The sequence below is a fragment of the Xiphophorus couchianus genome, chromosome 7 (genome assembly GCF_001444195.1).
Source record: "Xiphophorus couchianus chromosome 7, X_couchianus-1.0, whole genome shotgun sequence".
Classification (NCBI taxonomy): Eukaryota; Metazoa; Chordata; class Actinopteri; order Cyprinodontiformes; family Poeciliidae; genus Xiphophorus; species Xiphophorus couchianus.
In genome coordinates this window covers 26,984,285-27,005,551 of record NC_040234.1, presented here as the reverse complement: position 1 = coordinate 27,005,551, position 21,267 = coordinate 26,984,285, and the positions used below count along the sequence as shown (strand labels likewise).

Below are 21,267 nucleotides of genomic sequence, written 5' to 3'. Positions count from 1 at the left end.
TCAAGACAAACGTAGACCCAGTACAGAATATTTTATGGGACTTGGAATGGAATTGGAACGTATCAATCTTAATGGACTTAAGCTATTCTGCCAAGAAAGATCAACAGAAATTGGCAGACATACAGTGAATACCTCTTTATTTACGGTTGTCGGATTCTCCTATCTGCAGATATTTCAGTGGAACACAACTTCAGATAATTTGCAAGAAATTTGTCAATATTTTCCTAATCGATGTAAAATGTTCAGAAGGAAAATGCAGTTAGGGAAGCTGAAATACCTAGCCACAATGCTACTTGACATGCTATGGGCTGGCATTCCAAAAGTAACCAATCCATCATGAGCGCCATTTAGTTTTGCTATGATGCTGATTGGCTGTAACCTCAAGACTGGAAAAAAAAAAAAGGAAAACTGTAAATATTAGTTTTTGTGGTAGTGGGAGAATGATTTACATTGTGCACTGTGCAAACCTAACCCACACTTCACTTTGGGTTACACACAGGATGCGTTGGGGTGTGTGTGTGTGTGTGTGTGTGTGTAAACTTGTATGTGACCTATAGAGGACCATTATAACCATTTTTACCAACAGTTGGAGTTTTTTTTGTGGAACATTTTCCTGATCTCCTTGTTTTTCCAAGCAGAATGTGCTCAAATAAGAAGGATTATTTGTTTATTAACACTGTGGCATACATTTAAATTGTCCCCAGTTGCCTTGGTTACCTGCCGTTATATTGCTGTCTTAGCATTAGCTAGCATTCTGTCACATATTCATCACCTCCCTGGATTTAAACTGTCACTGGTTGCCATGGTGACCTGCCATTCACTGGCTAACATTCTGTCAGCGTGTTAAAACTGTTTATCACTATTTTATCACTGTTTATGAACTGTAATAAAGTATGTTATGCTACATCAGTGATACGTCTTTATGACCCATACGCGTTACATGAAAATGATAAATGAAAAAATAAAAAAGCCCAGAACATTACATACTTAGAATATTAAAGCAATTTTGTTAACAGCAAAATCCTGAGATGCCGAGTTCTTCTAAATAAGAAATCATATCCATGGTGAGTCAGAGCATTGGGATGGGGTTTTCTAAAACGGTACATTTCTTAAAAAACTGAACTCATAAATAGGTGGTGGAGAAATCCACCACCATCTTCTTAGTCTTCTTCACATTGATACAGAGGTTATTTTCTCTGCACCAGTGCACTAGGTGTTCCAGCTCTTCTCTGTATTTGGACTCATCACTGTTCATGATGCGTCCCACTACTGGTGTGTTGTTGGCAAACTTCACTATATGACAGCTGGGGTGTCTTACCAAGCAGTCATATGTCAGCAGAGTGAAGATCATGTCTCTCCGTGCAGAACAAGAAAACACTGAGCTGAAACACGAGGACATGAGAGCTGAAGTTTGTTCCCTGGAAGAAGCCCGAACAACACTCAGACAGAGACTCTAGAGCAGGGGTATTCAAGAAAACTGTGAGGAGGTCCAGTTCAAAGAAATTTCCTCAAGCAGAGGTCCACAATATCGTCTATTTGCAGTATGACAATATCGGAATACATGGTGTTAAAAAAAATAATAATACAGGTTAAAATAATTTCAAAGAAGTCTATTAGCACTGAAACACAGGATAACATTGTGTGGCTGCAGTTTAAATGAAAAATAACTAAATTGTGTATTCAAAAATAAAGAAAGTGCTTAAGAAAAAATAGCAGCTTCAGTTTCCTTTTGTTTGAACAATCTCAATATTTCTGCTCAACAAAACACCTGAACTATTTCTCTTACAGATTTCTCTTACATCTGTCTTCCCCCAATTTCCCTTGCTCAGTGTGAGAATTGAGCTTTGGCTTGCCCTGCCAACATTTTAAATCTGGGCTTGAAGGAGGTCAGGGCCATTCTCATGCACATGTGCAGATGCTCATTGGTGAGCTTGGAACGATATTTTGTTTTTATTATGTTCATTGTAGAGAACGCTGCCTCACAGCTGTATGTGGAGCCGAACATGGCCAAGATAAACAGGGCCACTTTTTTCAGATCTGGGAAAGCTGTCTCAGAAACCATCTGGAGCCAGAATGTGGTAGATTCGGTTCTTGCAAACTGCTCTTTCAGGGCCACATCTGCCTGGAGGTCAATCATTTGCATCTGGAGAGGCCCAGTGTTTGCCCACTTGAAGTGATGTGTGACATCATTTGTGAATGCTCTGACATCAGTGATGAGAAATGGATTCTGTATGAAGAGGGTGAGCTCCTCTCCAATGCTGAAGCTATCAAAGTGTTTGCTGAAGTTTTCAATCAACTTGTCAACAAAGTCAACAAAAGAGGAGACATCTCTATGGCCCTGCACCTGTTCTTTCACTTTTGGGAAGTGTGTGTAGTCTCCTTGCAGATCTTCTTTATACACCTGAAGTTTTTGTTGAAATGAGCGGACAGCTGTCATCAGATCACAAATGGAATTGTTCTTTCCCTGCAGCTGCAAATTAAGCCCATTCAGGTGTGACATGATATCAGCCAAAAAAGCTACGATACCCATGTTTTTCTCGTCATTTAGAAAGACAGAAAAGTTGGCTGCTTTCTGACTTTCCAGTTGTTCCAAGAAAGCTGTTACTTCATGTCTAATTGACCAAAATCGCTCTAGCACCCTGCCTTTGCTGAGCCATCTAACATTGTTGTGTAGCAAAAGATCATCAGAGTTTGCATCAACCTCTTTGAGAAATTCCCTGAGCATGCGATGCTGACAAGAAGAAGATGCCCTGAGAAAGTTTATGATTTTCATCATTGTCTTCATCACCTCAGCATACTCATCTGACAGGGTGGAGCAAAGGACAGCCTGATGAATAATGCAGTGGTAAGAGATCAGGTCAGCATTGTCTTCTTTCAACCTTGCCACAGCTCCCTTTTCTCTCCCTATCATGGCAGGGGCTCCATCAGTGGTTATTGATATCACTTGTTTTGGCTCTATTCCTCGCTTTGCTAGCATTTCCTTAATGGCCAGGTAGATGTCTTCTCCTTTGGTAGTGGTCTGCAGGGGAGTCACACCTAAGAGGTCTTCACAGAACTGATTTTTCTCCCTGTTTAAGAATCTTATGTAAACCAATAGCTGAGCATTGTCAGACACATCAGTAGATTCATCCACAGCCAGGCCAACACACGGTGCCTTACAAATAGCTTCTTCCAGCTGGGACAGTGAATTTTGAGCTAGTATCTCACTTCTCCTTGTGGCTGTGCAGGCTGACAGGGGTATTTTCTCTATTTTGTCACCGAGCTCATCTTCTTCTTTACCATCAAGTAATGCCTCTGCTATTTCAGTCATGCACTCTTTGACAATACTTGCATCTGTAAAGGGCTTTTTGTGTTTCCCTAAAACCCAAGCAACACGGAGGGAACATTCATTAGCACGCTGTTGTGCGCTGAAAGCACGGCTTAATACCCTGGTGGACTGATCATATTGAGCAGTGAGACTTCGAATTTTCTGCGTCCGGAGTTCGGACTTAGGGGGGTATGATTGGTCAAATGCTTTGTGCTTAGTCTCATAGTGACGCTTGACATTGGCACTTTTAATAAGTGCCACGGTTTCAGAGCATATGAGGCACACTGGTTTCGTGCTCGCGGGTGGAAGAATGAACATGTATGCATCAGTCCATTCCGTGTTGAACGCTCGATTTTCGGCATCTACTTTTCTCTTTTTAGAAAGCGCCATAGTGTTTGCACCTCTTCTGACTGTAATTCACGCCCTGTCTTCCTGTATCACCTCCCTGCGTTTCTCGCTTCAATCGCTTTTCGCTCGCCTTCCACCTCCTCTTCCTTATATCACACTGCGTGGATGTCTGTGCCTGGCTACAAACCTCTGCTTCGGTTTGCTCATACAACTTGCTCTGAGTTCAAGCTGGCGATTTGATTCGCTAGTTGAACCACGTGGTTAGTATGACTCGCACGCGATTGGTTTGTAGCTTCCAATCCTTGCTCAGTGCAGTGCTGGTAAAAGTACTTGTGTCAGATAGGGAAAAAAATAAATGCTCCGGTTTAAAATTAATTCTCCCGTCAAAATTAACAAATATTTTAACAATTTATTCCGGGTCCGGATGGGATGGCATATGGGTCCGTATCCAGACCGAGGTCCGTTGGTTGCGGACCACGGCACTAATCGGTTTGACCATCTCCGTCTCTCTACACACTTTTTCTTTGATGTGATTGAAAAGAACAAGATAATCTATACCGTTGTCAAGCTTGACTTTAGCAGCAGTATTGGAGCTTGACATTTCTGACTTAAACAACTGAAGGCTTCCAGGAAGCAATCAAAGCTGTAATGTGGTTGACAAAATCTGGCAGAAAGAGGCTCATAGAGCTGGGAGTCCCAGTGGGACGTTGAAGAGGCCTAATTACATCAGGGAACGTGCCACTCACAACATGGCAATTCTAGCTATTTTTAGATGCAACAATTGGACTCCGTCTGCAACAGGCAGAATAAAATACAGTGTTACCCATTTCACCGATCCCCAAAGTGCATGTGGCTTTGTGTAAACAGTGCAGCAGGGGCGTAACTTTCTGAAGGACTGCTGTGGACATGTCTTCTCCAACTTTGGCCTGACAGGGACAGTCCTCACCATTAACTGCTTTTTATGAATCCTTATGTTTTATTTAAAACATGAATGGCAAGTCCGCTCAGTGATCTATATTGGAGGCCTGGACGTCACGTGACTTCCTGTGTCTCGCCACATGTGCGTACTGCTTTGCATTTAGTCGGGAGAATGACACATTCAAGCAAAGAATCTGAAAATGGACGCAATGGGGTTTTTTTTCTCATTAATTTGTAGAAGCTGTCCATATTCAAAGCAATCAACAAACAGGAGGAAATATTTCATAAAGCATAGGAGCCAAAGTTTGTTCAATGTTAAACCATGGCTACTGCAGTGGATATTAGGTCAAATTAAATTATTGACCGATATAAACAATAAATTCGTTTAGTCCTGTCTTACATCTTGACAGAACTGACAGGAACCAAACTGTTTGTAGATTTATGTCCAGGGAAAATACATATTTTACATATCCAAATAAATTAATTTAAGCCATACTTTGAATTTTTATAAGAAATATGGAGGCTACAACCATTTTTTGTGACAGATTCCTGATCATCCTGCACTGGAACAGTCTGGTTTTACTGAAATGACTCGATGCGTAGTGATGTCGCCCGCAGGTACACATCACCAGCCGTAGCGGCTAACCAGCGATGTCCAATCCACTAACATTGATGGTCACTCTACTCCCCATCTGTTCTCTCTTGTATCAAGTGCTCAAGTTTTTGAGCAACTGATAAAATCAGGTGATGAAACTCAACTATGTTGTTGTGATAATTCTTCACAGAAAATATTAGTGAATTTTGTAAATGTTTCCAACTATAGGCAAGCATTGAACAAATATAAAAACTCATTCCATATATTAGAATATGACCAAAAAGTTCATTTTTTAGTAATTCCATCACCAAGCAAAAGACATTACATAGATTAAGCGACTGGTTTATTAACATCTTTCTATCTAAAACATTCACTGGAGATTTTCCTCAGATGTGAGGGAGCTGCAGTTCAGGCCGTGTTCTTCTCACTGATGATCTCTCTTCCTGCAGGTGTAGAATCAAACTTCTTGGCTGTTTTCTTTTATTATCTATCTTCTTCTTTCTCTCTTCTAATCTTATCTCCTTCTTTCCCTTTTAGCTTCTTATCCCATCTCTCTGTCTTTCTAGTTTTTATTCCCCCCCCCCATCTTTTGTATCCTTATTGATGCGTTTGAAATAAGCTCATGCGAAAGCCGTGACACTCCACTGAGAAAGTGAATCTGTTGGGCTGCTCCTCGGCACTCAGACAGCAAATCTAAACGCGAAACAGCTGGACAGAACACGATAAAACGAAATCACCAAAAATGTCTGGAAGTAATTAAATCTGTAAAAATAAAATAAAATAATTATTTTGAGGACAATGTCCTGTTGAAAGACACAATTCATCACAGCACAGAAAGAAGACCCTCCAGCCAAACCAACGGGCAACATCTCCAAATTCATCTCAAGTCGCCTGCAGCTTTGTTGTCCAGCTGAAGTGAAAGACTCTCAGATCATAAGTTGAATATAAAACATCCCCAGTAACATCTCCACGTCTTGCCATGATCAGAAAAAAAAAAATAAATCTTCCAGATTTTAATGTTTTTATGTTTGGTAATCTCTTACAAAGTCCATAGGGTCACGTTTGTCATGTGGGAAGAGATTTTGTTTTTCTTTAAGCCCTTCACTCATAAGCCACTTAGTCTCTTTGAATATGTTTTAATTGACCGTCTTGCTGTGTCCAACTATCGCAGCTCGTTGTTAGAGCTTGTGCAGCCTAACAATAGCGCCACGCTGAAAGGACATAAAAACCTTTTGCCTTTGCCATCAGACGGTCCTGCCGGTGTAAAGGTACAACAGCAGCCAGATTTCTGATTTTAAGTCTTCAGGTCTGACGGTCTAGATTTTTAGATCAGCTGCTGAGCAGCTTTTGTGCGTTTAAAAACACGTTTCACCAAGTTCCTACTTCATTTGTTTGCCTCCTTGTCCCATTTTTTTTCCTCTTTTTGTGTCGTATGGCCCAGGTTAATGACAAAAAGAAAAGCAATTTTGAACAGGAGGATACAAGTATTTTATAAAATAGCAGCTTTGTGTTAATTAAGAATCTCTAGCAACCAAAGACGGTCTGAGGACAAAATTAAGTCGGCCATGTGGAACTTGTTCTGCGTCAGTGTTTCCCAATTCTGGTCCTCAAGGATCACTGCCTTGCATAATGTAGCCGTATCTGCTCCAGAACGTATGATTCAAATGACCCTATGACCTTCTATGCATGCCGTCAAAATGCTGCAGAAGCCAGTTCATCACATGATAAGTCAGGCAGCGTGGCAGAAGGGAATCGCCTAAAACCTGCTCAATTCTTGAGGACTGGAATTGGGAAACGAGCAAAAAGTGCCAGGTCTGGTTTTCTGAAGACCTTCTGTCTTCTTCTGGATCCTGTTTTTGATTATTCGGGACATCTGGAAAGGAATTTGTTTGAAAAGTGAAAGGACATCCGTGATGAGTCCCACGTTGCAGTAAAGCATTCTGATCCGCTCTGGGGGTTGGTTGTTGTGCAACAGTAATTTCTGGCTCGGCTGTGAATAAATAAAAGTCTGCTTGGGATGGTAATGAAAATGCAGGTTAGGAGGTGAACAGGTTTCCCAAAGGGCATCGGATCGTTTGCCACAGTGCAGTGTGAAGGAGAAGCGCGCCAGCTGAAAATGGAACCGGTGCTGCGATTTTGCTCCCCAGTCGAGCCGACGTCGACTAGACTGAAAACATACCGACTCGTGTGTATCCCTGGTAGTCACGGTGTTCTCCTGATGCCGTTTTCCCAGTCAGTCTTAATTGGTTCCTCTCACAGGTTCAACCCGCTAATAATCCCCTACGTTTATAACGCTTGCAATCACACACCTCTGTTTATGTTCTTTGCTTTTTACGTTATTCCTTAAAGTCCTTTCACTTCTCTCTGCTTTTGCCTCACTGCCAGTTTAACATCCGGCGCGATTTGGCTAAAATAGCCAATAATTAAACGAATGGATTTGATATCCTCTCAGTCTCCAGTCATGTCAGATTTTTGTGCGTTGCCTCATCTCGTCTGGACCCAGAGTTAGCATTCGCATCTTCAAAGCTGTTCATTTCTTGGAACCTGCTCTTGTCCTAATTACTGTGTTATGATGTGATATGCACGAGCAGAATCCGAATGCCTGCTGCTATGCCGCATTGATTCAACAAACGACTGCTTGCCAGTAGAAAGTTAAAGCTCGACTCGCCGCCGCTGCTGCACAGCAAACAGAAGAAACATGTTGGGAGAAGAGAAGGAGGAGAACATTAAAAATCTGATTCCGGTTTGAAGATGTGTTGGGAACAACACACGCAGTATATCACACTGACAGTCTAATCAGTGTTTGACATCATTTCTGTCATATACAGTATTGCCCTGCTGGTCCCGACTTGTCTCTCTCTGGGTTTGTTTTTCTGGCCTCACGCGTGTTGCACAGGAGGAGATCGTGCAACAAAGGAGGACAGGTAGAATTATCGCCAAAGCAGCTTTTGACATTCGCCTCGTTAAACTTAGAATCACAACTGCCATCTGTCAGGATCCTCTGTTGGACGAAATCCAAGGTTCAACTGTCCGAAAAGTAATTTTGCTTTTGAAAAAAAAAACAAAACAAAACAAAAGATTATTTCACAAGACACCCATGTTGTTTCCATCTTCTCCACTGCAGTCTTGCTAAATCGTGACTCTTTTGGGTAAACACTGGTAAACAAAGCTGAAGAGCAAATGAAAAGCATAAAACAGAAGGAAAACAGACGCCAGATCGTTTGAGTCCTGTTAGGTTGCACTCCCCATGATTTACTGACTGGACTGAAATCCGAAGGAATTGGAGACAGACTATTTATTTATTTTTTATCATGCAGTGTGTCCTTTATGGCAGAGTGAAATATCCTAATCAATATGGTCTTGTTTCAATTACAACATCAAAATGCTTTGGTTGTTTCAAAATGACTTGTGCATGACTGTTTGGACCCAAGACGTCCCAAAACACCTTCGCCCAAAGCGTGACATCAGCTCCGACGGCTTGTTAACGCATAAGCTAATGTTGGCAGAAACATGTTGGGATTGGAGATGTTTTAAAGTAATAAATATGTCCACAGCTTCATTATTATATGTTTAAAACAAAACAAACTCTGAGTGCTTATTACATTCTACATACATTGTAATGCATTAATATAAATGAAGACAGCTGGTCTATTAGAGTAAAACTCTGCTTTCTGTGGCTTTGGATCGTTCTTCAAATTGGCTTTTGCTTGTCATTTAACTGGCCTGCATCAGGACATAACCTTAGACATCGTGAAAGGAACATATAAAGTGTTACTAACCCGAGAAAACTCTTCAGTCGTTGGGTTCTAGGAATACCTTCATTCATCGTCACTGACGTGTCAAACTGGCAGAAGCTCAAAGGCACAGAAATAGATTCTTCCAAGGCTGATGGAGGAGGCAGCTGAACCCGGAAAAAAAATCGTTGGACTTTTATTTGTTCAAGCCGCGCTGGACAAATAAGCGCGACTTATTTGGATGAAACAAGTAGAGAAATCCCCTGGAATCCTCAACGGAGTCTCAAAGTGGCATCGCTTGGGATTTTCTCACGATCTTAAAGGGGCGATGGAACGTAAAAAGAGGCTGTTTGTTATGAAGTGGTGGTTGGGTGGTGAGGCAGACCCGGATGTTATTCCCTCTCCGAAACCAGACATGGAGTCTTGCTTTGATTCTTTCATGCATGTTTGAGAAATCCTTTAAATCTCCATGGCAACCATTCAGCTGTGCAAGACGCATTGGTTGACCTAGCCCCGTCTTCGAGGACGAATCTCCTCCTCTGAGTCGCAGTTTCCGAGCTTTCGCCCCACTCAGCTCCTTCAGACTAGCCGGCAGCAATTAGCAAACACCTGGTGGAACTGGGAATCTGCTGAGCTCATTATAGGAGCCGCTGCTCAGAGCAACGCTGGTAAAAATGTTGGTAAAGGGTTAGTAGAGGAGCCGTGTTGTGATGACTTCCTGAAGGTGGAGTTTCAGAAGGAACTGGAGTTTTTTAAAGAGACAGAGGCCCAATTTTAAGACATCAAAATACAAGGTCAAATTTCTTTTCGGTCATGTTTTACAGCATTTTTATAATAATTAAAAGTAACATACTTGATTGCACTTTAAAATGCCACCATGTGCCTGGAAAAATATATAATACTGCCTGTTTAAAAATCTGAAACGTTTTAATCCCAAACAGGCTTGAGTTTTAACCAAATCCTTTTTTACATTTAATTTCTAACGGCTTAAACTTGTGTAGCGCTTTACAAAGTCCAGAGCACCCTAAAGCACTCCACACTGCAATCAGTTGTTCACACACACACGCCCCCCCACACACACACCTACCTGCCCACACACGCTGATGGTGATAAGCTTCCATATAGCTTATCACCATCAGCTATATGGAAGCTAGCCTCTGTCTAGGCTACGTCTAGGCTAGGCTGCCATTCCACAGCACCATCAGCCTCCTTGAGTGGCAAAGAGGCTGCTGGGTGGCCAGAAGGGTGAAGAGTCTTGCCCAAAGACACAAAGACAGAGTCGGACCAACAACCCACCTTCCCCAGTCGCCCCCAAATGTTGGATTACATCTGAAAACCAACCCAAATGTTGGACTTCTAACGAAACCCTTTCTGCACAGACATTAAACGTTAAACAATGTGTGACAGCTGGCTGGTGATGACAGGCGACAACATCCCCGGTTGTGATGCTGTTGTTGTCAAAGTCACAACCGGTGGGATGCACGACTGAACTCTTGATTTATTTATTTTCATAATTTTCATGTTTGCTGCTTAGGGAGCCAGAGCAATTAAATCCTTTCCCTACTCAGTCAGATGATCTTCCTGTCAGATCAGCTGTCCTGGATCTCAGATCAGATAAAAGATGGAATGTGTTTAGAAAGTATTTATGAACATAACTGAGCAGGAAATGCCCCGTGGCTGGATGGAGACACATTCACTTTTTAGATTTCATTTGCACTTATGTCAAAAAGAGTAAAACATGTCAAATGTTCAATATGTAAAGAGTTAGTGTTTTAAAACGTCGACCTTCTTTTATCATAAACCCTGCAAATCTTTGCCGTGCTAAAAATGAACTTCTGAACGCTTTCATGGAAAATAAAGTGACGTTGATTCAAAGCACATTAACGACAAGAGAACTTCAATTAAAATCTAATATGGAAAAATAGCTTAAACCTGAATGTATCTTTTAAAGCTTTTAAGTGATAGGACAACACAAGTGGAGTGGAAGAAATCTTTCACAAAAAGCGACTTGAGCCTAGGAAATTGTCTGGCACAACTCCCAGAACCACATCAGACACAGGTGAAAGCTGGTTGCGAAAACGGATGGAGGCAAACAGCTGGAAGGTTTTCACTCTGCATCCCGAAGGATCGGATGAAACGTTCCAGGCCGTGGGTCTGCAGAGCAGCTGGAGGCGCAACTCTAGAGGCAAGAGCCGCGATTCTGCAAAAGCAGTGTGCTAGTTAGACTGGTTCTGTAATTTGAACGGGACCTTTTCACAGATTCCATCCATCCATCCATCCATCTTCTTCCGCTTATCCGAGGTCGGGTCGCGGGGGTAGCAGCTTCAGAAGGGAGGCCCAGACTTCCCTCTCCCCAGCCACTTCTTCTAGCTCCTCCGGGGGAATCCCGAGGCGTTCCCAGGCCAGCCGAGAGACATAGTCCCTCCAGCGTGTCCTGGGTCTTCCCCGGGGCCTCCTCCCGGTGGGACGTGCCCGGAACACCTCACCAGGGAGGCGTCCAGGAGGCATCCTGACCAGATGCCCGAGCCACCTCAACTGGCTCCTCTCGATGTGAAGGAGCAGCGGCTCTACTCTGAGTCCCTCCCGGATGACTGAGCTTCTCACCCTATCTCTAAGGGAGAGCCCAGCCACCCTACGGAGAAAACCCATTTCGGCCGCTTGTATCCGCGATCTCGTTCTTTCGGTCATGACCCAAAGCTCATGACCATAGATGAGGGTGGGAACGTAGATCGACCGGTAAATCGAGAGCTTCGCTTTTTGGCTCAGCTCTCTCTTCACCACGACGGACCGGTACAGCGCCCGCTTGACAGCAGACGCTGCGCCAATCCGCCTGTCGATCTCCCGCTCCCTTCTTCCCCCATTCGTGAACAAGATCCCGAGATACTTAAACTCCTCCACTTGGGGCAGGACACCCCCCCTGACCCGGAGAAGGCACTCTACCCTTTTCCGGCTCAAGACCATGGCCTCGGATTTGGAGGCACTGATCCCCATCCCGGCCGCTTCACACTCGGCTGCGAACCGATCCAGCGAGAGCTGCAGATCACGATCTGATGAAGCCAAAAGGACCACATCGTCTGCAAAAAGTAGAGATGAGATCCTAAGGCCACCAAATCGGATCCTCTCAACACCTTGGCTGCGCCTAGAAATTCTGTCCATGAAAGTGATGAACAGAATCGGTGACAAAGGGCAGCCCTGGCGGAGTCCAACTCTCACCGGAAACGAGTCCGACTTACTGCCGGCAATGCGGACCAGACTCTGACACTGGTCATACAGGGACCTGACAGCCCGTATCAAAGGGCCCGGTACCCCATACTCCCGGAGAACCCCCCACAGGGCTCCCCGAGGGACACGGTCGAACGCCTTCTCCAAGTCCACAAAACACATGTAGACTGGTTGGGCGAACTCCCATGCACCCTCCAGGACCCTGCTGAGGGTGTAGAGCTGGTCCAGTGTTCCACGACCAGGACGAAAACCACACTGCTCTTCCTGAATCCGAGGTTCGACTATCCGACGGACCCTCCTCTCCAGGACCCCTGAATAGACCTTGCCAGGGAGGCTTAAGAGTGTGACCCCTCTATAATTGGAGCACACCCTCCGGTCCCCCTTTTTGAACAGGGGGACCACCACCCCAGTCTGCCAGTCCAGGGGAACTGCCCCCGATGTCCATGCGATATTGCAGAGTCGCGTCAACCAACACAACCCTACAACATCCAGAGCCTTAAGGAACTCCGGGCGGATCTCATCCACCCCCGGGGCCTTGCCACCGAGGAGCTTTTTAACCACCTCGGCGACCTCGCCCCCAGAGATTGGAGAGCCCAACCCAGAGTCCCCAGACTCTGCTTCCTCAGTGGAAGGCATGTTGGTGGGATTGAGGAGGTCTTCGAAGTACTCTGCCCACCGGCCCACAACGTCCCGAGTAGAGGTCAGCAGCACACCATCCCCACTATAAACAGTGTTGGTGCTGCACCGCTTCCCCCCCCTGAGACGCCGGATGGCGGACCAGAATCGCCTCGAAGCCGTGCGGAAGTCTTTCTCCATGGCCTCTCCAAACTCCTCCCACGCCCGAGTTTTTGCCTCGCAAACCGCCCGAGCCGCATGCCGCTTCGCCCGCCGGTACCCATCAGCTGCTTCCGGAGTCCCACAGGCCAAAAAGGCTCGATAGGACTCCTTCTTCAGCCTGACGGCATCCCTCACCGAAGGTGTCCACCAACGGGTTCGAGGGTTGCCGCCGCGACAGGCACCGACAACCTTGCGGCCACAGCTCCGATCGGCCGCCTCGACAATGGAGGCACGGAACACGGTCCACTCAGACTCCATGTCCCCCACCTCCCCCGGGACGTGTTCGAAGTTTTGCCGGAGATGGGAGTTAAAGCTCCGTCTCACAGGGGATTCCGCCAGACGTTCCCAGCAGACCCTCACAACACGTTTGGGCCTGCCAGGTCTGACCGGCTTTCGCCCCCACCACCGGAGCCAACTCACCACCAGGTAGTGGTCAGTGGACAGCTCCGCACCTCTCTTCACCCGAGTGTCCAAGACATACGGCCGCAGATCCGATGAAACGATGACAAAGTCGATCATCGAACTGCGGCCTAGGGTGTCCTGGTGCCAAGTGCACATATGGACACCCTTATGCTTGAACATGGTGTTCGTTATGGACAATCCATGGCGAGCACAGAAGTCCAGCAACAGAACACCGCTCGAGTTCAGGTCGGGTGGGCCGTTCCTCCCAACCACGCCCCTCCAGGTCTCACTGTCGTTGCCCACGTGAGCGTTGAAGTCCCCCAGCAGAACAAGGGAGTCCCCACGAGGAGCACTCTCCAGTACCCCCTCTAAGGACTCCAAAAAGGGTGGGTAATCTGAACTGTCGTTCGGCCCGTAAGCACAAACGACAGTCAGAACCCGTCCCCCCACCCGTAGGCGGAGGGATGCTACCCTCTCATTCACCGGGGTAAACCCCAACGTACAGGCGCCGAGATGGGGAGCAACAAGTATGCCCACTCCTGCCCGACGTCTCTCTCCCTGGGCAACTCCAGAGTGGAAGTATGTCCAGCCCCTCTCAAGGAGACTGGTTCCAGAACCAGAGCCATGCGTCGAGGTGAGACCGACTATTTCTAGCCGGAACCTCTCGACCTCACGCACTAGCTCCGGCTCCTTCCCCACCAGAGAGGTGACATTCCACGTCCCAAGAGCCAGTTTCTGCAACCGAGGATCGGACCGCCAGGGCCCCCTCCCTTGGCCGCCACCCATCACACAGTGCACCCGACCCCTTTGGCCCCTCCCACGGGTGGTGGGCCCATGGGAGGGGGGGCCCATGTTTCCTCTTCGGGCTGAGCCCGGCCGGGCTCCATGGGTAAAAGCCCGGCCACCAGACGCTCGCCATCGTGCCCCCCCTCCAGGCCTGGCTCCAGAGTGGGGCCCCGGTGACCCGCGTCCGGGCGAGGGAACACCAAGTCCAAGGTTTTCTTTCATCATTGGGGTCTTCGGGCTGCACTTTGTCTGGTCCCTCACCTAGGACCTGTCTGCCTTGGGTGACCCTACCAGGGGCATGTAGCCCCAGACAGCATAGCTCCTAGGATCATTGGGGCACTCAAACCCCTCCACCACGATAAGGTGGCAGCCCATGGAGGAGCTTTTCACAGATTCTGTTTTGAAATTACATCCGATCGACACACACGAGGAGAGAGAAATACAACCAAGAGAAGTCGTGACGGAGTCAAATGTAAGACAGATCAGCTTACAGCCGCACGCTAATCTGGAAACATCCATCAGAGCAGCCGTAATTGTAGATCCGTCAGTCTAAACATTTGTTCCTGTTGAGCTGATTTTGGTTCTCTGGTGTTTTCATTGACTAAACTAAAGATGTTATGAGTTATTTTACTGCAGTGTAGCTGGAACGTTTCCACTGTGCCCCTGACTTTTCTCAGTTTGTTATGTTGCCACCTTATTCCAAAGAAGATTGCAAAATTTCTGCCACAGGATTTGACACAGAATACGTAGACATCAGAAATAATCAGCAGAAATCACGTCAATTCAAAGATGGATCCTTCAGATGTTTCTAGTAGCCCACTCAGCTCCTTCAGACTAGCCAGCAGCTATTAGCAAACACCTGGTGGAAGTGCTCATCTGTTGAGCTCCTTATAGGAGCTACTTCTATGTTCATTCTTGAAGGGTTAATAGAGGAGCCATGTTGTGATGACTTCCTGAAGGAACAGGAGTTTCTTAAAAAGACAGAGGCCCAATTTCAAGGTGTCAGTTTATGAAGTCAAATTTCCATTAAGTCATGTTTGATATTTTTAGCATTATCCTAACAACTGAAGGTAACATAGTTATGGAAATGTGCTATAAAATATCACTGTGTCCCTGGAAAATACATGAAACTGACAATAAAAAATCTGTTTTTTCACACTTTAGAGGGATTTTTTTTTTAAGGTTTTAACCAATTAAAATCAGTTTTGTTACTTTAATAGGAGAAGATTTGTTTAAAGTACGAGCAGACTTCAAACTGAGTCTGCTCGTACTTTAAAGTCACAAAATATATACACATAAGCTTTCTTTTTTTGTTGTTTTTTGTTAAAAATCTGAAATCTGACTGAAGAGCTCGGTCACAGAGAAAACTTAAACTCACGTCTCCAATTTCTTCTGTGCTGAGCAGAGACGGTGAACACTAGTTCAGACAGCCGGGCAGAGGCGTCAAAACCTTTCCCATAAACTAATAATTCCTAGTGTGTGGAATTTTGAGAAAAAATTATTTCGGAATAAAAAAGAAACATAAAACGGTGTAAAAGGTGAAGCACTATGAATGTCTTCATGTGGCTCCTGGCACCAATGCACTCCCAGTCTGCGTGCAGAATAATGTTAAAACGCGTGCGCTGGAAACATGCGCTTCTGTTTCCGCTTCTGAAAAAGAAGAAAACCAATAAACCCAGACACTGAACAGATAGAAGACGACACGTGGTTTGTTTGTTTGTTGAGTACCTGTATTTTATAGATTCTTTATGCTTGCAGAGCCATTCCAGGTTTCTACAAAAGGTGATGCAAAAAAACAAACCGAGGCTTGATCACACAAATACTGTTGCGCTGGAAGCTTAGTTGCTCTGCTTTCTAACAGAACCGTTTCGAAACAACAAAACACCTTTAAAACGTTGCACTGACATTATAATCTGAAGGATTAAAGTTGCTTTAATGCACATCCGTACAGTCGACCCAGCCGACAGACTGTACAGTTCTTTCTGTCACCCTGAGTCGTCACAAAGTAGCTTCACCTTTTGTTGCAAACCAGCCTGAGGTGTACACAGAGTCTATCACAGCGAGTCCCCGTAAAAAAAGACACACACAAAAAAAACATGTGGCTGTAACTTTCAATAACAGTGGTAATAATACAATGTCTGAAACTGACCAAAACCTAATTAGCAAACTTTCACCGGTTTCACCAGAAGGATAATTCAGTAAGTCTCTGTTACTGGTCCCACTGTTAAATGACTCAAACTGTACAAGCAGGTAAAAGTCTGTAGTTTAATATGCGGAAAGCAATAAATAAGGTCACAAAATATATACACATAGCTTTTTTTTTTTTTTTTTTGTTAAAAGTCTTTTTTTTAACATGTTTGACCACATCACAACCGACCATATTAGTATTTCCACACTATATCCCCCAACGCAAGCGGAAGGGTAGCAAATAAACTTTGAGTTGACAAACTTTTTACAAAATATGTATTTCCTCTTTAGTTAGCAACATTTTCAATGTTAAAAAAAAAACAAAAAAATCCAACAACTATGGCAATGACAATAAAATATACCAGTATACAGCTTTTTAAATGGATAATTTTAAACGGTATACATTCGATACTTAATATATTGACTTTAAAAATGAAAATGCATTTTTTAAATTGCATAACCTTAAATACTCTATATACATTTACAAACTTCTTTCGCAATGTTTTAGGCTCACCAGGTGCTGTATTTGACATCCACACCCTACACCAGTAGTAAACACACTCATGAGAAGTCGGCTAGAAAAGCATTAGCTCTTTCTAGGGATGCAACGACACAGACACATTCAGCGTATGACATGGAGATTTGTAATTTCTTCTCCCCCCCCCCTGTCCTTTTTTATTCACACACACAAAACCTCCCCAGCTTCATAAATGTATGATATTTCAGTTCAAACCTGATCAATCTGGGTGCTTCACATTTTAAACCAATGCTTAAATGAAGCCCAGAAGAAATAAAAAGTTACAACTTTGGTTTCCATTAGGTCGCATCCAGGTTTTGGCTAGGATTAGTGTTGATGGGAGCTAGCCAGCTAACTCCTGTCAACAGCTAGCTTCTTAGTGTTGATGGGAGCTAGCCAGCTAACTCCTGTCAACAGCTAGCTTCTTAGTGTTGATGGGAGCTAGCCAGCTAACTCCTGTCAACAGCTAGCTTCTTAGTGTTGATGGGAGCTAGCCAGCTAACTCCTGTCAACAGCTAGCTTCTTAGTGTTGATAGAAGCTAGGCAGTTAGCTCCCATCAACAGCTAGTTCCTTAGTGTTGATATTAGCTAACTCCTAACAACACTAAGGAGCTAGCCGGGTTTACTTACTCAGCAGGCTCACAAATATTTTGCACCTCGTCTCTCACTTTGTCACAGTTTCCTTTATTCAAATTGCTGCCACCAATTTTAACACTTTTGTGGCTGAATGTCGCCATCAACACAGCAGGGATGTATTTCAAGAACTACTTCCTTGTGAACTTAAAGGTAGAAGTCGAAAACACAAGACAGTGTGTCAGGTTCAAGTCCCTAGCTTCATATGTGGGAGCTGTAGGAATGGCTTACATTTTTTTTGTCATCAGATGAAATCACATTCTGATGAAGGACAGCAGCTCAGAGGACAGATTTCACACTTACAGTTAGCACCATGGCACAACAATGCTGTGGAATCTCACAACACCTTGAACTTTTCATCAGTCCGCAGATTTTCAAGTGAAATTTAGATATTCTAAATTTCCCCTTTAGAATTTTGATCATACCTAGCAAAAGTATTCTGACCCCTTGAAATGTTTTACACGGCAGGTTTACATGTACATCAAACGTCTATGTAGTCAATTGGGCTTTTTTTATGTAGAACACTAACGCGCAGTAGCTAGCCCGGCTGTTGAATTCCTATGCAGTTCCGCTTGATTCTCATCTCCCTTCGGTGATATGTCTGGGATTTCTCCCATTGAGTTTGATTTCTCAGGAGGCAGTTCATCCAATCAGTGAACAGAAGTTGAGTTGCGAACAATGATGTCGCGGTTTTGTGCCGTTTTAGAATTGTACTCTACATGTGGCAGTGGAGGAAGTCAACAAAATGGTTCAGTCTGCGTTGGCCACGCTTCCAAATATTGAGCAATTAAAGTCGAAGCCAGAGGAATGTTTAAGACATCTTATTGCTGGTGTCGTTTGGCTTTGACTTCTCTTTTGGCAGTGGGGGGAAAGTTGTTTACAGCGCACTCAATCTCCAGTAAGCTTTACAGCGTAACTTCCTTCACGATCCAGCAGGTGCATTACAAATGTCACGTCCACACTGGGTAAAATCAGATCCAATTGTTTAAAGCGTGGAACAACAACACGCTGCTTTTCACCAAGCCGCTCCGTAGGGAATAACGTCGCGGGTTCACACAAGCTAGTAAACTTGTGGAAGATGGTGCTCTAGTCTAATGAGGTCAAAATTCAGCCTTAAAATCCAGTAAGGTATATCTGGTGGAAAAATACCATCTTATCGTGGCGATGCGTTTCAGGAACTGGGAGGCTGGTAGGCCTGTCATGATAAACAATAAATCAATTAATCGCACGATAAATTAAAACTATCGACGTCATTTTAATTATCGGCTTTATCGTCTCTTCCGGCCGTTTTCTCTTTCTGTTAATGACACTGAATGAAAAAAGGCTCTGCTCCAGTGCTCTCCACTGACCCTCCCTTCCTCATTTTACTTAGTGTAAAGATCACACCATCTTAGAGCTGTCAGCCGATTGTCGGCCCATTTTCAAAACCTGACAGATCACACATTAGCCGACAGAAATCCTTGGTATAACGGTTCCATCGGGTTCGTTCCTGCCATGTGGTGTCCAACAATGGGAACAAAATAATGGCTACAAGTTCAGTGAACTAATTTTAAAACCAGGTATTAATCAATGCTTTACTACAATCTACCTGCAATGCATGTGGCTAGTGTCAGCATAAAGTCCTGACTGAATGAAAATCATTAGAACCTCCAGTATTTACGTCACGTTAACGAAGAACAGCTGAAAAGTTACCGGGTTTATCAACTGCGGTAGCAATTTCGCTCCAACTCCTCCTCTTGTCATTTCTATATTCTTTGCACAAAATGTTGAATAAACATTAATGTTGTTTCCACATATCATCTCCGATGTCCGCTGGACTTTGTGTCACCGTGTCAGCTGTTTGGGATTCCCCTCCGTAATTTCCCCTCAGAAAACACGGAGGAGAATCCGCGCTTTCTGATTGGCTACCTGTCACATTCAACAGGCTGCGTTAAGCTCCCAGTCGGGGAAAACCTCTGATTTAGATCGGACCGGCAACGATGATCTACCTTAACACACCACACACTACACAATGATCGGTTACAAAATCATGTTGTAGCATGACAATCTTACAGTCTAACAATCTTAGAAAGACCAACGTTTTAAGATTGTTGTAAGGGGAAAATCTGGGCAAAAAATCATGTAGTGTGAACTATTGCATCAGGTAGTGGATGTGCCCATCTTCTCTTTTTAAATCTAATTATTACTGAAGGGCAACATAGTATACAGACTTAATAATCTGCACTCTTTTGGTTGGATGCAGTATTTATTTCCACTTTGGCTTTATGTTGTTTAGTCTTATTCTAGTACATGTTTTGTTAATGGAGACTGAGAATCCATTTTATTTTTGGTTGTTTTGTTTATTTTGTTTATCAGTTCCAGTGTTAAGTGTTCTTTTGAAAATAAAGTGTATCTATTTTTGGCAGGAAATCACATGCATTATTATGTCATTTCCATTAAATCAGTGTAAAAAGGTCTTCAAACAATATTATCGTTTATCGCAATAATTTTTGAAACAATGAATCGCTCAGCAACATTTGTTATCGTGACAGGCCTAGAGGCTGGAGCTCATTACATGCAATCAGTCCTGACAACTTTTGGGAGGTTATAAAAGACTTGAGACGACAACGAAGGTTTACCTTCCAGTTGAGAATATTTCTCAGAACATCGGCACTGATCAGTCTTAACGGCTTTCCGTGTAAAACAAGTGAATTCTTCTCTGTGCTGGTGTGAAAAATAAATTCCCGTTAGATAAAATAGTTCACGGTTTGTGGCAGTCACACAACAACAACGCCGGGAAAACGTTCCAACAGGTCTGAATACTTTCACCATTCACTGCACGGTGAATGCAACGCTGTGCAATGCACCTGAGGTTTCCACTCAAACATTACTTTCAGTTATTGGTTCTTCTCCCTGTAACCATTTCAGGTCACATAACAGAGAATCATGGGTGGAACACAAACACACACATGCCTCAGGCCGGCTCCAGAGGAGCAGCATTCAGTCGAATGGAGTGATGTGGCCTGTGCTGCGGGAGGTCAGCCTCCGACTGATGACTCCGTGACCAACGCAGCTTCCTGCAACGTCTTCTCTCATGTCTTGGATTTCCTTTTTGCTTGTTTGTTTTTGGTGGACAAAATGATTTAGAAGCTCATATATTCATTCTGTTAGAAACAGTTCATGCAGGGAAAGAGTTGCCCGTGAAGAGTTTGACGAAACGAGGTCCTGAGTTTGGTCCTCAATTCACAGTTTCGTTCGAGTAACTTAAGCTTTTCTCTGGGCTGTTTTCGGCCGCCGCTGCGCCTGGATTCAGGGAGATGCATTCGGTGGGCTGCACGAGAAGAGAAGAGGAAAGACAGGAAGTGTCAGTGTGTTAAAAAGCGACAGGCTTATGCACTTTTTCTATAGTCTGACATGTAAAAACTTCAATAAGATGCAGCGAGGTTTGTTGATGAAATGCGTCAAAGTTCCAATGAGATTAGCCACTGCGGATATGTAACACCAAACAGTTCAAAGGAGAAAAAGTCTTTGTAAAACTATGTTTTGAGTCATTTTAATTGAAATTTGTTTTAATAACACTGTTTTTGTATATTAAACATAATCACAGATACGACAACGTGCTAAACTCCAACACTGTTTAGACATGCCTGTTTGTTAGTTTAAGGTTTTGGAAATGTATTCCTCTCATTTATATGATTTCGTACGCCAAAAAAAATATGCAGTTTGAAAGAAAAACAAATACCGGTAGGAGCCGCAGCAGCCAGCCTCATGAAGTCTCAGCTCTCCATCCTATACAATCTTT

General features: G+C 44.2%; 1 protein-coding gene across 5 annotated transcripts in view; it reads right to left on the bottom strand.

Annotated features, from left to right (window-relative positions):
* Nucleotides 1–19,958: 19,958 nt before the first annotated feature.
* The window catches only part of LOC114148389 (cell wall protein DAN4-like), a 33,990-nt gene continuing 32,681 nt past the window's right edge, over nt 19,959–21,267 (bottom strand). For all 5 annotated transcript variants that reach the window (XM_028023625.1, XM_028023624.1, XM_028023628.1 and 2 more), the window contains one exon: nt 19,959–20,796. In XM_028023625.1, the coding sequence (XP_027879426.1) occupies nt 20,704–20,796 (93 nt within the window). In that variant the 3' untranslated portion in view covers nt 19,959–20,703. The remainder of the gene's footprint in view (nt 20,797–21,267) is intronic.